This window comes from Corvus hawaiiensis, chromosome 2 (assembly GCF_020740725.1).
Source record: "Corvus hawaiiensis isolate bCorHaw1 chromosome 2, bCorHaw1.pri.cur, whole genome shotgun sequence".
NCBI classification, from domain to species: domain Eukaryota; kingdom Metazoa; phylum Chordata; class Aves; order Passeriformes; family Corvidae; genus Corvus; species Corvus hawaiiensis.
Window position 1 is genome coordinate 45,882,458 of NC_063214.1, and position 20,207 is coordinate 45,902,664.

General features: G+C 40.4%; 1 protein-coding gene across 8 annotated transcripts in view; it reads left to right on the top strand.

The window, feature by feature from the left end:
• The window catches only part of GRIA4 (glutamate ionotropic receptor AMPA type subunit 4), a 219,285-nt gene extending 200,333 nt beyond the window's left edge, over positions 1-18,952 (top strand). The window contains exons 14-17 of one of the 8 annotated variants that reach the window (XM_048294672.1): positions 1,754-1,868; positions 11,161-11,295; positions 12,638-12,820; positions 17,822-17,989. In XM_048294672.1, coding sequence (XP_048150629.1) covers positions 1,754-1,868; positions 11,161-11,295; positions 12,638-12,772 — 385 coding nt within the window. In that variant the 3' untranslated portion in view covers positions 12,773-12,820; positions 17,822-17,989. Of the gene's footprint in view, positions 1-1,753; positions 1,869-8,820; positions 8,936-11,160; positions 11,409-12,637; positions 12,821-17,821 lie in introns of those variants that run through there. The other 7 variants (XM_048294673.1, XR_007201606.1, XM_048294677.1 and 4 more) reach the window with 7 other exon arrangements.
• The last annotated feature ends 1,255 nt before the right edge of the window (positions 18,953-20,207 follow it).

The window sequence follows — 20,207 nt, forward strand, 5'->3', positions numbered from 1 at the left end:
CACCTCACAAATACTTTGGAGATTAATTGTGCCACTGGCCATGTGCCTCTGCAGATCCACAAGCAAGCCTGGACAGACACCCATCAGAGAGAGTGTACATGTCTGATAGGCATGGGTGCACTGGGGACCTCTGGACGTAAAAACAGGAAGATGCAGTTTTACTGATACTGATGTAGTTGTGTATCATTAGGATATGTGACTGTTTAGGGTCTTAGTAATACAGATAGGAAGTCGTACACTTAAACAAGTGAAAAGTTTCCTTTGGAGATGATGAAGGCTGCATAATAACCTTGGCAGATTAGTTATCAACTGATTTTAAAATGCTACATAGTGACTACAGTCACTATCATAAATCCAGATGCCTTACATTTGGGTTTGTATGATGGTCTATACTGTCTAACCTCTGCCATCCAGTCCTGATGCTCTCTGGACACCTAAAGGGAAACCTCTGAGCATGCACAGAAGCACCTGCATCCTAGGACCAGCTGTGTCCAAGTTCTTGGCTGAGTTTCAGTATGATTTCAGCAGCCTTGAGTTCATACAGAAGCAGTGGTTCTGTGCTTTAGCCTTCATGTTGGCAACGCCCCTCTGCCTGCAAAGATCCAGTCTCTCTCAGGTATTTCTCTCATCTAAAAAGAGCATTTAAACATGATATGGAGGACACCAGGCTCACAGAACCCCTTTCATTCTGTTATGCCCATGCCACTGTGCTGCTAGCAAAGCAGGATTTGTCTTTCATCCAGTGGTAGTATAACATGTATAAACTCTCCAGGAAAAAGTCCTCAGGATGTCCAGAAAATCTTCTTGTATCTCACGTCCTCAGGACGTCCAAGAAACCTTCTTGTCTCTTAGCACTTAGCTAATTGGCTGGCTTTGCTCTTCCCAGTGCTTGAGCTTCAGTTTGACTGCACTGTGCCCAGGTTTCCCAGCGCAGACACCCTTCACCACCACCTTCCTCCTCCATAGCACAGGTGCTCTTCGGGCTGGGACACAGGGTGCTCTCCCAGAATAGCAGGGCAGTCCCTAGAGTCATGGCACTAAGCTAGACCCCAGGCCTTGCCTTTCATCTAAGTCTCTAATCTGCAAGGGAGCAGGACTCTAGAGCCTGCATCTCAATGTACAGATGTGCCAAGAGCAGGGCTTCAGACAGACCTCTGTTCACCTTTGTCCAGTGCTCCCTATTGACTGGCTCTTAGTCAGTGTGTGAGTTGTTAGTGCTCCTCCTCAGCTCTTCCTCCCATGGCCTGTTTCTGCAGCCCTAATCCATAGCTTGTGAGGGATCAGTCTGAAGTGCTACATGTCAGAACTGTAGTAACACAGTGACTGGCAGTGTCTAGCACTGGCAGTCTGGATCTTGCCTCTTTAGTACGTGGGGATACATTTTCTCATCTGCTTGAAAAAACAGTCTGGGCCCACACTGAACGTACTTTAAATACAGATTCAAATAAATTTGTGCAAATTGTTTTTAATTCCGGGCAGAATTTTATCATCATTTTCCAAAAATAGTTTGGGTTGGTTGATAGAATTTTTGCATTAAAATCCAAGCTGTTCTGAAAATCGTTTCTACAACTGGAAACACAGTTTTCGCATTTGGAAGTAACCACAGTTATTTGTGCTGCCAAGGGCTTTGAAATATGGAAATGAGAGGTTTATTTAGTGTGTGGATCAAGCTTATAAACAGCTTAAGTCCTCATTCCTTCTAACATCTTAACAGCTGTGCAGTTTCTTACAAAATATGTTTTATCGTTTCAAGAAATGCTGTTAACCTCGCAGTTTTAAAACTGAATGAACAAGGCCTCTTGGACAAATTGAAAAACAAATGGTGGTACGACAAAGGAGAATGTGGCAGCGGGGGAGGTGACTCCAAGGTTAGCCTCAATGTCACCAAAAGCGGGTAAACAGTATGTGAAGTAATTGGTGCATCTGCTGGGGTCTTACCTGCGATGAAACAGCTTCACCAGTAGCACAGCACTGCTGGTACCTGCAGCTGAAACGGAGGTGTATGCAATTACTGTCAAAGCAAAAATATTCGCATTTGTTTAAGCACCCCAAGGCGAACTTGTAAATCACCAGTTTTCAGAAACCTGCATCTTCTGAAATTGTGGCGAGCCTTTTCCAAGCTTGCTCTTGTGAACAAGCAGTAAAATACCTTCAGAAGCCTGCTAACCAGCTAAGACTTTTTTCCTACCATGTGGTACTACTCAATATTTTTCAGTGACGTTAGGGGAAAAGAGCAAAAAATCAGTGTGACTATCTCTGAGGGGTAATTTAATGTATGGTCCAGGCTCAGGAATCCACTATTGACACAAACAGTACTGCTACAAATTACAATTTTCACAAGTATCCAAAATAGGAAGACAAATTTCACATAAAATATCTTCATGCTGACATTTTCTGATATCTTTCCAACAAACTGAAATCCATGGTGGTTCCCTAGGCATAATTTACCAGAATTTATTGGACAGGAATTGTAGGCTGCATGCTAGGCTGAGGTGTTAACAGCTTCACATTCTTTCTGCATTCCCCTGTCTTCCATATGGCCAGTACCAGTACTTCCTTGCCTTCTCACAGCTTCTTTTGAGAAACTGCCTGGTGCTGAAAAGAAGCAAAACATGTGGAAGGTGGTGAAGTGGGGGAGAATTGAAATACTAAAAACACCCCTTCTGTTCCAGGCAGCATGTAATAATATTTATTTATGTGCTTGTGTGTGAACAATATATTAAAGAATGCTGCACAGGTAGCTGTGCAGGCACAGAGCTAGTCAGATATAGATGATTAAATTTGACTGATTTGTCAAACACAGTTTATCTAGCTTTCTTTACAGTTGCCTGCATATATTTTTTCTTACTATCTTCTCTCCTTCTTTAGTCCTCCTACTCTTTCATGCTGTGTCCTGGCCTCAGGGACCATCCCTTGGGCTGTACTGCACTCACCCAGAACTGGTCTCCTAATCCTCTTCACTTTGCCTTCAATCCTGCTGCTCTACCTATTTTTCCCCACACTGCTCTGCTCGCCAGTAGTCAGTTTCAAAAATGGTCTCTATTTTCTCTTCCAAAATGTTCAGATATATTAAACCTAATAGCACTTACCTCCACTCAGGCCTGAACTTTTGCATTACTGGGGGAGGGATTTTTTTTTTTTTTTTTTTTTTTTTTTTTTTTTTTTTAATGTCACAGGCAGAGAATAAAATCATTCAAATACCTCAATTTTCTTAGCGTATCCTCCTCATAAGCCTGCAGTGGTTGCAAAGTGAGATGAAAGCTAGATAGCAAACTAAGGATGTTGTTAACTTGCTTTCCCTGATTACCAGCCACAGGTTCTGTGAGTCATGAAGCAGGTAAAAAAGGGAGCAGCTCACAGTAGAAGGACAGGCAGAGTTTCACCAAGAAATGTCTGGAAGTGCTGAAGGAGCAAGTTTAGTGTGATGGAAAGTGACAGAAAAAAGAGTTGGGGGGAACAGGCAGAAAAGAAAGGCGAGGAATGTGGTTCAGGGCAAAACAGGGGACGTGTGAATGCAGGAGGGAGAAAGGAACACATTGCCCGTGGAAATAAAAAATAGGTGACACAGGCAGTTCAGGATACAACAGACAATGTGGTGGGCAGGACAGTGTTAGCAAAGGATAGAGAACATGATGGAGCTCAACCCGTGGTTCTGGGACTATATACAGCCTGCCATGAGCATTCATATGACCTTGGGCCTGTCTCTTGCCACAGTTTTTCTCAGGCACAGCTGGGTGAGTAGGCAGTACCAGTGGTCCTGGGAAGCTCCAGGTCTATCACGTGCGTCCACTGCCTGCGTTTGGTAGAACCAGGCACATCGTGCAGGTGAGCAGCCATTCCCATGCTTGTCAAAGTCTGCATTGCAGCAGCATCTGGTCTTGGGTTATAAACTACAGCCAGGCTGATTCCCCAAAGGGTTACTTAGCCATTTATCATCTATAAAATTCATTTCCTTGTTCAGAAACAATCTTGATCAACTGAAGTCAAGACCCTTTCTACTGAATTAATGGAGCGCTCTAAGTATTTTAGGTTTTTTTCTGCTAGCAAATTATCATTAGTGGAATAACCAGGACATTATGCACTACTTTTGTAAAGCTGATAGCTACCAGCAAGTCCTGAACAGAGTTCCTACCTTCTCAAGAATACTTCTTTTCATTGTATGAATTTAAAAAGAACAAACCCTGAGCTTTTTTAGAAGCTCCAGTTTAAATTACAGGGCTTTGCACTCTCATAAAAGAGAATAAGAAACTCCTCTTCTCTTGAAATAAATACAGCACCTGAGGCTTGACTGATAACTGTGATGTTATTATTTGAGATTCATTAGTCAGAATATGAGAGTCTAGACCCACAATAACACTTCATGATACTACAGAGGACTACAGAAAAGAGGGAGCTTCATGAGACTTTAGCTGTTCTCCAAAGGTTTGTATTGCTCTGTAAAACAAGATGTCTCCTACCTCCATTCTCTGCTCTTAAAAGGTCACCTCTAGCCTCCCCATTTATTGTTCCCTTTAAGGGACAATCTTCCAAAATTCAGAAAGACAGTTCAGAAAGCTGCCCTGTGTGAACCACCTGTGGTTTAGTGGTCTGATTAATTAGTTCATGGTTGAAGATAGAAGTGAGTTCCCCAAGTCATTTGAGTGCTTTTGAAAGTACTACCTCAGATCCTAACTGCATGCCATCATTTCGTGTGGTGCATGGGAAGGTACTGAAATACTGTTTCTGCCACTTTGCTCGATTTTTTTTATAAAAATGTGAGTGGGCAGAAGCTGTGATGATGAAAATCCCTCCAGTCTCTGCTGGCACCCCTCAGGAGAACACGGTGGCCCATGTTTTTTTCATTCAGCTGATGAGGCTGACCTTATACTCAATTAATGGCTCAGCCATGAGTGGGTAATGAAAATGCTCCTCAAGTATACCCATGATTGCATTTTTAAAATCTTTGTCTACCAGAATTCCATATTTGTTTCAGAATCACTCCGTATTGTGATTTAAATGTTATAATTGGCCATTTCTTGTCCTGAACACAGCTAGCTCAGAACTTCATTAATGCCATTTTAAAGCACTGTGATTTTGCTGATGTTGCTGGCTCAAAATCCAGCCTGAGGCTCTTAAAAAACAGCCCTTCCAACAGCAAGTGATTGATGACCGGATAGGAGGAAATGAGTAAGAAGCCAAGGTAGAAGGGCTGAGAACATGATGAAAAGTTAGAAAACCAGTGTCCCTGTGCCCAAGTCAGGCCATGCCAACACCGACTTCAGCACGTGGGTGAAGAACAGGGTCTCCTGTGCTGTCACAACAGCAGTTTTGCACTATGGCTACATGGGGCAAATTCTTCTCCATAGATAAAGGGATATTTTAGTTACAATTTCTCATATATTATCCTTACATGAACTTGAGGCAGTTGGATCCTACGACAACAGAGATTCTCAGCAGCTGTACACTGGAAAAAAAACTACACTGATTTTCATAAACTGTGACAGTTTAATCTAGTTGAAGATTTAGCCCAACATTAGTAATTCAGGAATCACTAAACAACTTGAACAAAACCCAAGTATATAGACATTTTCCACTGCCATATTAAGTATGCAATACTGAACTTAATGGGAAATTTAATTATAAATGCTGAATTTGTCCCCTGTATATAACTTCAGTACATCACTCTTGCTCACATACAGCAAACCATACCAATTTTTTTGTTTCTGTCCCCTTTAATATCAGTGGGACTATTCACCAACTGACTGTGTAAGCAATGTAGTAACAAGTTGTAGTCTCTGAGTTCATGACTGACACAGTCAAAATAAGTGACTTGCCCCAAGAGCCTAGGCGATCTGGACATGCATCTCCAATAAGAGCTGTTGAGAATTTCCTACTAAAATCAAACAAACAAACAAAAGCCTAAAATACATTAAAATTCACTATACCTGCAATCACTTACCGTGGTTGCAAAGAGGTGTATATATGCTGTGATTCTGAAAAACATAAGCAAAAAATCTTCCTTTTCCACTCTGCAGCCCCTTAGTCTGGGCTTCTTTTATTGGACCATGTGCATTTCCCATCACAGCTGAGTGATTTAAATTAGGACAAAAATCCTGTTTTGAAAGGGTAAAATACTTTAAATACATAATTTTAAGTTTTTCTCAGAATGCTTCTTCCTCATCACAGCTGGGACTGTCTGAAGGCAGGTGTGTGGGACATGTCACACAGCCTTGCTAAGGCAGGCAAGAAAGTGAGGGGCAGCGAGCAGGCTTTCTTGAGCTTCAGCAGGTTCTTCATTAAGAAAGTTTTCCAGCAAAATAAGTGGAGAGGACAAACAGGGGCCTGGCCTCAGTCACATCACTGCTGTATCCCAGTGAAAAGTAGGAACATTCTCTGCTTACCATTGCCATCGAGACCAGTTATAAACTGAGGATAGCGTGGCAATTTAAAGTGTGAAACTGATTGTTTTTCCCAAAGGAAAACCTGAGAGCATCCTTGCAGGCACAATGCAGAAAGGATGACATTAAAGTCACTACAGTTGCAAAAAAGAAAATATTCCCTGCCTGTGTCAGGCTTTATGTGCCTAAACTGTTAGTGCTGAAAAAAAAAAAAAAGAAACAAAGGACATGGAGACATCTTTTTTCTGACTTGTTCCCACCTTGCTGGTGGCCTTGATAGTTCATATCTATTCCTAGTTATCAGTTTAATCAGTTTAATCTGCAACAACTCCACAGGCTTCTGATTTTCCAAGTGAGAACTGTACCTGTATGCCACTTACCTTTGTCATAACCAGCCCTGTTACACTGATGGGATTTAGGAGCACTGGAATGTGGCTCAGTGCCAGTGCATCACACGTTACAGATGACAGCTATTCAAATAATATTAATTATTTTGCACTTGTACTAGAAGCCAGCAGAGGATCATGTTGACAGGCAACTTGCCAGCACCCCAAACCCACTCATTTCACAGCTGTGGGACTCTCATGTTCCACTGTCAACCTGCACAGCCTGCTGCCAGAAGCCTGAAGGCAAACTGTAAGTTTGAATACTGGAAAAGAGCAAGAAATGGGCATTTTCATTTCTAGAAGCAGAATATTGCATATGAATTAAATGTGTGGGATTTGGAAAGTGGATGAAGCTTTTCCTTTACTTAGAGTGATCACTTGAGGGTTCCTGGGAAATCCTCTCACCCAACTGTGGCTGTCAAAAATTTCTCCGACGCACCAAGGCCCCCTCAGCAGTAGATGAAGAGACAGGCATTGCAACATCATCCTTCGTGAAAACTGGTATCAAAGCCCACCATTTGGAGGTACCGACCTTTTTCTATTAACTGCAGGGAGGTCTGGACAGAGAGGCAAAGCTTGGGGCACAATTTAGGGGTGAAAAAATTGAGGTGAGGTGAGTCCCTCCCCCCTCTTTAGGTACATATAGAAAGAGTAATCAGAATGTATGAAGAGGCAGGGTCCCTAAAGCTAAGAATAGCATCCAAGGCTCAGAAGCTGTTGTGTATTAAATAGATATATATAAACCTGCACAAATACATTAATACATAAGCATTTGAGGATTTCCAGTTAAACCAGTTATAGAGTGTAACAAGCCCCTTTTGTCTTCAATGGAAACTATTTTAGTAGGTTCGGTTAAACTATACTAATTAATGTTTGCACTGGTTATTTATTTATTAAGCCTTGAATTTGTAAGTTAATGTTTTAGTAATGCATGGATTATGGCATATTATGGGAGATAAATTTTCCCATAGGAATCTGCCGGCACACACAGGATCATGTCATTTAACATCACCAGAAGGCTATCACATGCTATTTCTGTTTATCTCCCTGCTTCTCTGATATATATTGTATTTGCATGCACACCTGCACATAAATAGATATCCATATGCCTACCACATTAAGAATTAGGCAATGATTTAAAGTGGAAAGTACATAAAATATGTCTGTTAATAATTTCATGCGTTTTTAAAACATATAGTGGTAGATCTGCATGAAGTGGGGCATTACCATAATACTCTGAGATGATTCAATGAGTTTAAGCAACTTCAGTGTAAACCCATAGCATTTCATGATTTGGAGGCATTGGATTAGGTTTCATTTCAATATTAAACTCTGTTACACCACCCACAGCAAATGCCACCAGTAAAAAAAAGCTATTCCAAGCACAAATGTATCATCAGCCTGGACCCTTGAAATATTGACATGAATAAGTGAGATTTAAGGAAAAGCTTTAAATTTTAAAATAATGTTGAAACAGGAAGTGAAAATTGAAGACTCACTGTCCTTCTTAGCTGGGGATAAGGGGATCTTTGCACCTCTCCCCGCAAATTCTTTGCATGCAGACCTCCTACTACAGGGCTGTGTTAAATGGTTATGGGCAGCACACTGCAGGAAGCATCTTCTTTTCTTGCCAGGATAATTTTGAGGGCAGTAAATGAAATACCTATGGCCTAATCATATTATTAGTTTGTATGCATACAAACTAAAAATAGATTGAAAGCAAGGAACACAAATTAATGTTTCCTAAGTCATATATGCAGTTGTCTTACATATATCTCTGAAGGGTATGTTGTTAATATGTCTAAGCCAATAGTTTTGGGTTCACAGTAATTGCATACTATTTATTTACAAATCTTCCCCAGCAGTATGTGCCTGTTACCTAAAGCGATGGAGCAGGTCCCGGTCATATGTCTGTCTCTAAACCTGGGCCAACAGTACATGACATAGCACCCACTGTGGCCTCTGCTCTGTCACTTTGCAATGCGATTCTATGTAGTTTTACTTGAATAACATAAAATAACATATATAATGTTATTTATGTTATTTTCCACGTGAAGAACTCCTGTAAACCTTGCCGTTTTGAAACTCAGTGAGGCAGGCGTCTTAGACAAGCTGAAAAACAAATGGTGGTACGATAAAGGTGAATGTGGACCCAAGGACTCTGGAAGTAAGGTCAGTCGCTACAGTTCGGGACCTACTATCGTGTTCACAAAGCAGTAGAGGAAGTAATAAACAAAATGACATAGAGATGAAATAAGCAGCTGTAGACACAGAATCAATCAGCTTTGGCCCATCTTGATGGGGGTCGCACTTTAATTTAAGGAAGCACTATTGCATTTTAAAGTCTTCAGTGATAAAAATCACCAAACATCATCCCACATATTCAGAGCATCTCCTGAAGAAATACAAAGCAGATTTTTGGGTTTGGAAGAGGCAGGCTGAGTTAGTTGTTTCCTTCCTTCCTGGAGGGGATGGACTTTTCCCATTGACTGCGTAGGAAATGTCCCTTCACGTCTTCTTTTGGAGCTGGCCTACCTCAGCATTGTCTGAAACAGAGAAATGCTAGCAGGAAGGACTGCCTTTCATCACTGGCCAGGAAGGTGGTGTCTGGCTGCCTTTGGGGATGTCCCTGGCTCCTTGAGGGCCAAGGAAAACTTAAGTTGAGCTTTGAAGTGAAAGGCTTCAGTAATTAATAGTTTCTTTAGCTTCCAGTGTTTATCCTAGTCCATACCCGAACAGTAATCCTGACAGCTCCAGGGAGCTGACAGCTCTCTATATGGGGACAGACCCAGAACCAAGTATTTTCTGATGGTTGGGAAACACCACAGTCAGTGCCAGCCCTGTGTTTGGGGAGTCTGACATTTCTTCACAGTACCTGTCTCCATGCCAGCCTCTTCAGCCACAGCTAAAAGGAAAGAATGACAGGCACTGACTGCTTGCTGCCTGCATGTCCCGAGACTTACCTTGATAAAATTAGCATGGGAAGCAAGCTTTCAACACATTTCACTTTTTCTGGCAAGTGCTTTGAAAAAAGGAGTGAAAACCGTTTAAGAGGATGACAGAGTACCTGTAAATAACAGCTGAGAAAGCCTCAACCCACCACCTACATTAGGGCAGGTCTTTCTCAGTCCTGCCTCCTCCTTGTTTGCAAGCACCATGTTAACAATTGCCACCAGAGGAACAGTCATCTCCAAGATACTCAGACTCCTCCTAGCCAGCTAAAAAGGCGCAGACAAAGCAGAACCCGGCTATAAGCCCCAGTCACCTCTGTATGCCCATGGAAACCTTTACTGTGCTCATCTGCTGATTACACAATGAATAGTGCCTCTTTAAATTAAACATACAAATATTTTTCAGTCTTCGTAAGTTAAAATTTCATAGAGATTACAATCAGAAGTTAAGTACTCTCCTTACTTTAGCTAAAGATTATATAGTCTGCGTAAGAATAAAGCTTTATAAGTATTTTAAGGCACACAATGTAGCATATGAAGTCAATCCTGAGAGAGTTCCTTGAGAACTGTGCTAAAAAAGCACATGGATTTCAGGTCAAATAAATGTGCTTCATAACTCAGCAGTGAAGTATAGAGAAATATAGAATAGTTATTTACTACAATACACCCAAGAAGGTGATTGTAAAATTACGTATATTTAATAATTTGCTAAAGAAAATCCTCACTTTTATCTAGATTATGAATAATGTATAAAATTGCATAAATTCATATTTAGAAGTACACTGTTACTGAGCTTAGTAGTCCATGGGCATATTCCAGAACTGTATCTATAGTAAAATAAAACCAAAATACAATAATAGGTAAGAGGCAAATATATCACAATGTGTATGGTACAGTGTGCACTTTAAAAGGAAGTGTTTGTTCAAAGAAAGAACTTAAGCCTTATTTGTTATTTTCACCTGTTTTTTAAGTATCAGAAGCCCAGTCTAGATCTTTTAATGCCTATCACAAGTACAATTACTGGTTTTTGTAAAGATCAAGCAGAGTCTTGTCTGATATAAATGGATTTCTGGATTCCGAGGCTTCTGAAGAGCTTTACATAAATGCAGTTTCATATCAGTGCTGAAATGTCCCCTAAAGAGAGCTGGACATGTCATTGTTTAATTCTCCACGTAATGGAAGTAATGCTTTGCAGGAAGCAAGCAATGACATCCTGATATGTTGGCAATATACTTAGAATATTTTTTATGCCAACCAGGAAAACTAGTTGCTTAAAATATATTTTATAGATCCAGATAGGTCAAAATTTGCTGAAGTATGTAAACAACTGTCATTAAAATTCAGCTTAACGTTGTTATTTATGTCTATTTCTAATGTTTTAGTGTGTGGTTTGTGCTTCTTGGGATCCATTTTCCAGGGTTAACTGTGTCACTTCTGTTTTCCCAGGACAAGACGAGTGCCTTGAGTCTCAGCAACGTTGCTGGAGTCTTCTACATTCTGGTTGGAGGCTTGGGCTTGGCAATGCTGGTGGCTTTGATAGAGTTCTGTTACAAGTCCAGGGCAGAGGCGAAACGAATGAAGGTGGCAAAGAGTGCACAGACTTTTAACCCAACTTCCTCGCAGAATACCCAGAATTTAGCAACTTATAGAGAAGGTTACAACGTATATGGAACCGAAAGTATTAAAATTTAGGGGTAGGACTTAGGGCCTACTACAGCGAGTGGGTGATGCATCTTGTAACGCAGTGTTGTGACATGTCTGTCTAGTGGTGCTTGCTTCTGAACAGAGCTTTATATTTCGAAAAATTTCAGTGCAAAGTGGTTCAGTTCTTTTGGCTGCAGATGTACAGTATATTATTCTATGTTGCTAATAGACATCTGCATTGCAAGGAATTTTTAACATGAAAAATACATTTTGAACAACTCAAAGTTGTCAAATCAGTTGAGAGATGACAACTATTTTAAATGAGAAAGTAAATATTCAGAGGGCCAGTTTTTCAGTACTTGATTGGAAAATTGTTTTCCTAAAGGTTTGCACTCTACTAGTGACAAGTTGCTGCAAGCCTGTATTATTCAATTTTGGCCCTGTCTGTAACCAAGATTTAGGATAGGCAACATCACTGAACCATAGTTAACCTAATGGAAGAAAAGGCACTGTTACAAGAAGTCTAAATGTTGTTTTACCTTCTCTCCCTCCTCCCCTCTCTGTTCCTTCACCCTCCCTTTGATACATGTTTTATGCTAATTGTGCGGCTTCCTCTCCCCCCCCCCCTCCCCAAATATCGTGCTTCAGGTCAATTTTTGCCCAGAATAGTAGTCACAAAAAGTCACTAACCAGTGAATAGACCCTGATTATCATCCTCAGCTTTCAGTAACAAACCTCCTTACCGAGGTCAAGACTAGTGTATTTTAGACATTCATGCAGTGATTTTGGAGGCTGAAGCACTGATGCTGCCGAGCTGCGTCCTGCATAGCTCCCCTGAGTAGGTGTGCAGGGATGGGTTACTAATGTACTTGCTCTCATCCATACAGTGAGTATCTTGCCAACTAATCATTAGACAAATCAACTCTCTGACCTTTGGAAATGGTATGCAGCAGCAAATTGAGCTTCTAAATATAACTTTTACGTAGCTCCCAAGCTATGCTGGCTGCTTTATAAGTGAATGTGCAGCTAGCACCCCACTCTGTCATGCTAGAGCTCCCTTGCCTTTGCAAATAGCAAGCCACATGTCTCCTCTGTTAACAAAAATCTTCAGCTACATTTTCCTGAAATCACTGAGCCATCCCTATAGTGGAAGTAGGAAACACAAATCTAGGGAAACGAGATTAATAATATAATACTTATGATGCCACCTAGAAAAAAAAAATGCTTGTAGAAAACCACTGGAGATACACTTATTATTTTTTATTTATTATTTGTATAGCGCTGGAGTAGACGGCGCTGTACAATAGGTGAAGTGTGCCAAACACATAACAGGTCCCTGTCCCGAGGAGCTTACAGCCTAAAGGCACAGCCGGTACAGTACCGAACCATACAGTACAGAGCAAACACAGAGTGAGCAGAGAATGCTGTTTGAGCAGGATAGCTGGAGCGCTGCGAGGAATAGGTGGGTTCTCGGGGCGCGAGGGAGGGGGCTGGCTGGGAAACTCTGCCCAACACACTGTTCTGTGTAGTTTTCTTTTCTTCCCTGTTCTAGAAGGAGTCATGACCCTGGGTATATTCTGATTGTAACAGAGCTGCCAATTTCCCCATGTAAAAAAAAGGTGTTAGCTGTGCACTTTGTTCACTAGTGAAAATGTGAGCCCTAGTATGTGTCAAGAGGACTCCAAGAGTATAGGCCAGTGTTCATTACTCTGAACTGGGAACCAGGACTTCCAGATGCTAATATTAATTTCCCAAGTCCACTCCCTACTGTCAGCAGTAAGGGTCTTAAAAAGAAGTAATCCTCTGCAAGTCATTGTGCAAAATGCAAGTGAGGGTGGTTTTTTTAGTGATGTGCTCACAACTCAGAGTGTCCCCAGGCTGGTGTAAAAGCAAGAATTCCAGAAAACATATTTCTTATCAAGTTTACAGGGTGCAATGCATTCAAAATACGGTCTTAAAAAAAAAAACCAAAAAAATTAAGCTTTCATTTAAATACTGACCTGGCTCCAATTGGCTGAGCATGCTAAACATGGCATGACTTGACAATCCCCACAGTTGCCACCTAGCTCTGTGATTCCAGTGCAACAGACATTGATTATACTTGCAGAATTTTTTTTAGTCTTAGTGTTTTCTTGTAATAAAAAATAGAGCTAACTAAGTTTTGTATTTAAAGGAAAGATCATAAGCACCTTACTCTAAAGTTTGGATTTCTGTGGGATTTGTTGCAACACAGAGATGAAGTCCTATTGGAAAAATATATTTTAAACAACACAAAAAAAGATACAAAAACGTTGCATTTTGTTTTATTGAAAATTCATTTTTGGGTCAGTCAAAACTTCTGATAGTTAACATTTTAGGGTGCAGACTTTTAAAATTCACAAAAAAAATTACAAGGATTTTGAACAAATATTTACAGACTTCTGAAATTTTTTTCTGCTTATTTGATGCAATATTTACCTGAGAAATTTCAAGTGAACTTCTTATAAAAATGCTTGTGCTATATGTGGGAGACTTCCAAGGCACAGTCATCCTCTCCTGGCCACACTGGCAGCAAGAGGTGCCTGTGTGCCACATTGCACAGGGGGACTATGCCATCTGTTCCTACACGTGCTAGTCATAAACTCCTGCTTAGCTGGCATCATTACAGAGCCCACAATGATGGCTGCACATAATTCTGTAGAAATATGTCTGTCTTATGCATTTTGAAACCTTTGATTTGTTTATTTATCCAAGGAGTAAAGAGATCGTATTGGAACTAAAACCTGCTAATATGGAAAGATGCCTGGTGGTTCTAACCTGCATGAGTAACCAACACACTGACTTTTTAAGCTAACATCAAATAGTTTTAATGCTATATGTAGTAAACTAATATAAAATAGCTTAAATAACCCTCTTGACAATTAATGTTCATTACCATGATTTTTATCTTAGTTTCATTCAGTCAATCACGAGTTACCTCAGGGAAATTCACCCTGCCTGTGAGGCAGCTGAAAATGAAAATGAAGGACTAGTCTGTATGTGTGGACTGGTCTTTATGATAATGGACTAGTCTATATGTGTGGGATAAAGACATTCAGAGGGAGACATCAGTTGCCACTGCTGAAGGCAGGGAAGAAAGTTTGCTTTAAGGAGGGAATAATCCCAATCCTCTTCCCCTGGGCAGTAGATTTGCCATTAGTATAAAGCCCTTATTGTACAAGTGAAGCTGATACCAAGAGCAGTGAGGAGCTTAACATCCTTCTCTCCAGCTGCTCTAAGGCAAAGCCCTGCTGAGTTCCTCACCCCAAACCCACAGGCTTTTGAAGGGGTTGTCCCAGTATCCAGCCAGCCACCACCACCACCTCTCCATGGCCTTCTCGGAGGGCCATGAAACTCAGGAACCAGCTTCCAGCTCAGCTGCCTTCTGTTGCTCTCCCATCCCATGCTGTTGTTTGTAATTAGAAAACTACAAAGAGCAATGAAAAACATCATTATTACAATTAACCACAAGAAAAGGTGAAGTGTTACGGGATGGCTCAGTAAGTGCATAATGTACTTATTTTGACTTGTATACTTCCAATTTCATAGTCACAAGAGAAAAAGTCATTAAAAGTTCATCTTAGATATTAGTGCCAAAGACACCTCCATGTGACCCAAGTACTAGAGGAGCCTGAACAACAAAAAACCCCACACAGGCTAGGATATTTGTATTACACAGACTGAGGATACCAGTTTCCGTAATTTCCATTTCCTGTTAGGAACAAGGCAGTCAGTGTATTCACGTGATTAATTCCACAACTAATTTAACCAAAACTAATGACAAATTTGAAAATACCTTATCACTATTAACCACATACACTTACTGCAAGGAGACTTTCACAGTTTGGGTAATATTCACAGTAAATTCTGAGACTTTGCCCTCTTATCCCAGCCACTCCTCAAACTGTGTCTGCATCCAGGCCATACATCTGAACTTGTAGCAGCACAGTTAAGCAGAGTATCAGCCTGGCTTGTTACCTATAGCATAGTTTAAAGTACAGAGCAGATGCTTACCTGGTTACTTGGCTTTATGGCACTGTCCCAAGTACAAGTTTGACCTGCTCCTCCTGGCTTTTTAAGTGTCTGAGTTGTCCTGTGGTGTGTTGCTGAGCTGTTGTTAGTCTCTGCACTAAGAGGACATGAGTTATTTCCTTGCAGCTTTTCTGTTCTTCTGTGGAAGGCTGCTGAGAAAGTGTTGTTCTCTTCTTTTTTTTTTTCTTCTTTTTTTTTTTCTTCTTTTTTTGTTCTTTTTTTTTCCTTCTGGATGCCTTTTATTGTCTTTCTGTCCTGAGTGTGTTGTCAATGGCCATAAAGTTATTTAGACTGAGCTACTAAAGCAGTTACATACAACTCATATATCCCATACAAATCTGAGTGCTCTCACTCAGATTTCCCTGTGGGAAACTCTGAATGGCCATGAACAGATAGCTGATCAATGTGCTGGAGAGACACAATGATGATGTTCTGGGAAATTTAGCACATCTGGAGTTAGCCATCCCTTTTCCACCCAAGTTTGCTTTCTAATCTGGTTTGGACTCTCATCCCTCTTCCACACTAAAGCACCTTTAGCTTTTTCTTGCCATTGACCAGAACATATTCTCTGCACTTCTGCAGACAGAGTACCAGCACCCATTTGCAGTGGGACTCAGGACACGCACCATGTGGATCTGTACCACACTGCATTGTGTCTGTGCTTTGCAAATGCAGAGATTTTTATTTGCTGCTGGGAAGTGGTTGAAGTTTTTGGTACCTACTTCCTCATCACCTCTGCCACCCTTTTTGTATCCAGGTGTTGTTTTACATCAAGATATGTTTGGTAACAGTCCCTGTCACAAAGTACAGTGGGGGCAGGGAAAGTTCTCAAAGGATGTCCTTTACCAAAGCTGTGGGTTTTCGATGTAAGGGGAATGCCATAATGCCCTCTGTAAGCTGAGGCCTTTTCCTGAATTTGGGTGCTCTTGAAGACTGAAGTTTTTAGGGTAATTGGTTTGGAAAGTTGCTTTTAAATCCAAGCTCCCATCTGTGCCACAAACAGCTGCTGTATTTTTGACAGCTCTTTTTGAAGGAGCTACTGATAACAATGCAATATTAGACTGGTGCATTTCCACAGAAATGCACCAGAAGCAGTGAAAATGTTTGGGAGTTTTAAGGACTCTTCCTCATCCCTATATACTCATATATAAAATTAACTCCACATATCAAACACCAGCTCAGGATTTCACTGCTACCTCAGAAGAAGAAACTGGGCTCAGAGGGATAAAGTTCAAAATGTAGAGATTAGTAATAAAGCAAACAAAATGATTTAATGATGTTTGTCATCCCTTTGCTCCTATGTGAATGCACCCTCCTATCTCCCTTTTTTCCCCAATTGGTATTTCAGACTGCATCCCTGCACACCATTTACATAGCTTCTTCTGACTAGAAATCAGATTTCCCCACTAATTAATATCTTAACATGGTTATCTCTGAAATCTCTTTCAATGTAGTATAGTTTGGGTGCCTTGCTGCATTGTTTGACCTTAGACACTTACCCTAATTTTAGTCATCTGGAAATTACTTACTTAAACTAGTCCTCTTGGCTTTTTTTATAATCACATGAGAGAGCCCTGTTAGATTAGACTACTGATTTTTGGATGACTAAAGTTAGATGGCATAACTATAAATCTTTTAACAAATCCAGATTTTTTGCTTGAGTAATTTAGTCCCTAAACACGATATTTTGTTCTGATTTACCTGAAACTAAAGATTTGTAAGTAACAAAAATTTAAGCCTTCTCATGGAAAATTTAGACATAATGTAGAAAAATGTGGAAAACTGTATTTTGTCTCAATAAATTACATTTTCTTTGAAAGTTATCACCTTCTCTAATGGTAGGAAAATATATATATGAAAGAGATTTGAGGACAGTTCTCAGATTTGCTGATACAAAATATTTGCTCTGTGAAAATAAGTAACAATTTCTTTCGATTTAAATGATAGAATTGCCAGAGGGATAGCTGATACAGCTATTGCAATTTATAAACAATTTTCAGACATTCCTAGTTGAACGTCAAAGCCTATAAACACCTGTGCATGACTTTATTCACAGATGCTAATGCTTTCAGGTTCCAAAAGGTCTTCTCACTGTATATAAATTTAGTTTGAAGCAGTTTAGATGAAGGTATTACCTCTTCAGTTAATTTCATGATCAAATTCAGATTTTATATTTAAATCAGTAACAATTTATTGTAATGAAATTTACCCTCAGAATTGCTAGTATTTTTTCCCCAGTAGACTTAAGTGCTATGTATTATATTTATGATGATTACTACTTTTATATTTAACATTAACATGAAAAAATGCAGATGTCTAAAATTTAATATTTTGGTGTTTGCTGTGTCCTGGTTGGCTGAAGGACAGAAACATTATAACACTTTCCTCTCTTCTGCTTCTTCTTCAAACCTAGCTTACCTTTTCTGAAGCCATAAGAAACAAAGCCAGATTATCCATCACAGGGAGTGTGGGAGAAAACGGACGCGTATTGACTCCCGACTGCCCGAAGGCCGTGCACACTGGAACTGCAATTAGACAAAGTTCAGGATTGGCTGTAATTGCATCGGACCTACCATAAAAACCAAAAAAATAATTGAGTGCCTTAATCAAACTGTGTTGGTGACTGATGGGAACACAGCACAGACTGTAACGACATGGGAGTGTCATTGATGAACTAATAATTTGGCTGAGAAAGGGAAGTACGTCCAAATGCGCCAGACATCATCAGCAACAATGTGTGCATGAGCTCAGCTCGGAAACCCAAACTCAGATTTTATATCAGGAAAATTCATAATTTAGTTTTGTTGGGGGGAGGGGGCTGGGAAGGGTGTATTAACAGCAACAAATTTCACTTGAGTGGACTTAAAACTAATAAGACTTGCCAATTTAGCGCATTAAACTGTGAAGAACGTGCTCAGAAAGGACACCATTTTGGTCTTTGTCTTGACAAAGAGAGACAAATAGCTATAGAAGTCAATGAACATGCTAACCTGTGTCTCCAGAACATCAATATATACAATGGAAGAATACTCAGCTGTTCAGCTGTAGAAATGAATCACTAAACTGTGATAAAAAAATAATAAATATGTAAATCCTGTGAAAAAATAAAGAAATTATTTACATTTTCTTTGGAAAAAGAGGAGTATTGAAACATGCTTGCTTTTTAACTGATGTAAATTCAGTAGAGGACAACACAATTCTTTTTTCTAACCATCTTAGGGAAAAATCATTGCAATAATTGATATAAAATGCCATCACTGTAATAAAATTCAGAGAATTTTTTTTTATAAAAGTTGTTGGTCATCCTCTTGTTTGCTGTTACCTTCATTCTGTTCCATCATTCTGTGTTCCACAGATTTGCATCTGTCTAATACAAGAAACAAAATGATAAAATGTTTAGAGTACTTCATCAGTCTGCAGTGTAGAATCAAAAGAGACTACGGGTCACTCATGTTACAGATATTATTTATAATCTTGTTCTGTGTAAGAAACTGTGGTTTTTGTACCCACCAAAAAGAATAAAACAACAAATGTTCTTATAATATTGACAGAGCTCGAGTTGTTTTCTGATCATTAGGGATGCCACCTGGAAAATAGAAAAGGGTTGCTCATTTCTTACAACAGGATTCAGGATCTTGTCAGAGTCAGTCAGAGTCCCTGCACATTTTTGAAGTGCTTTTAAGTCCACATGACGGAGGGACTCTGAGCAGCTGAAAAACTGTCATGATTATTCACTAGGTGTCTTACTACCAGTCACAGAAACCCTTTCGGAGGTGTTAGGGAACCATTTAATGATAGTGTTTGTCCTCTGGGTAGGTCAAGGGACGAGATGCCAGGGAGCAAGGAAGTACAAACAACACTCCTTGAGACTGATGTGATAGATGATAGATGATAGATGCAGCCTGCTTGGTATCCAAGAGCCTCAGTTTTCATTCCCCAGCCTATCAGTGGCACACCTGGGAAAGACTAGCAGCCACCATTTGAATAAAAGCCAGATGTCAACAGGAGCAGGCATGACTGTAGGTGCAAAGTTGCAGCAAGTCTGTTCTGTGATGCTCATTCTCCTTGGCCTCACAAGACCTGGCAGTGGTGTCCTAATCCAGAGTGTTGCCCACAGTGTAACAGCTCCATGCCAGAGCCCAGACTGTGAGTAATCACAGCTTGTCATTTTTCCAGGCCTATGAGGGCTCACGTTCCAATGGCTTAAATTTCCCCAAGCCTGGTGCTGGTGCTTCTCTCAGCTGCCAGGACTCTCATGCAGAGGAGAGCAGGCCCCAGGTGGAGCCTAAGGATGCCCAGCAATGACCAACCCTCAACTACTGCCAAAAACAGCAGCCAGACACTACTGAGGTGATGCTCCTTCTGTGTGCTGCAGAGTAGCAAAGCAGGAGTTCGTTTCAGTCCAGATATCAACTATATAAATACGAGTTTCTTGCCTCAAATACTCTGTAGACACCCTTTATAGCTACTGAAATAGAAAAATAAAGAATGAGAGTGAATGACTTCATCTTAAAGTAGACCTTAAAACGTCAGCAGCTGAACCACAGCAGCAAGAGCCTAAATCCTTCCACTCACCTTAATACAGGCTGAGGGAGAGCAGTTCTTATACAGAGCTTGACAGTGCAGGCAAACATGAAAATAAGGTGATGCTTACCCCCCTGAGGCACAATAGCTATAATGTGTGCAGGGGTCTCAGAGAAAAAGACAGATAACACTACAATGAATCACTGTGACTAAACTTACTTTGTATCCATGTCTTACTGGCATGTTTAGCACATTCATGAGTTACTGTGAAGTGT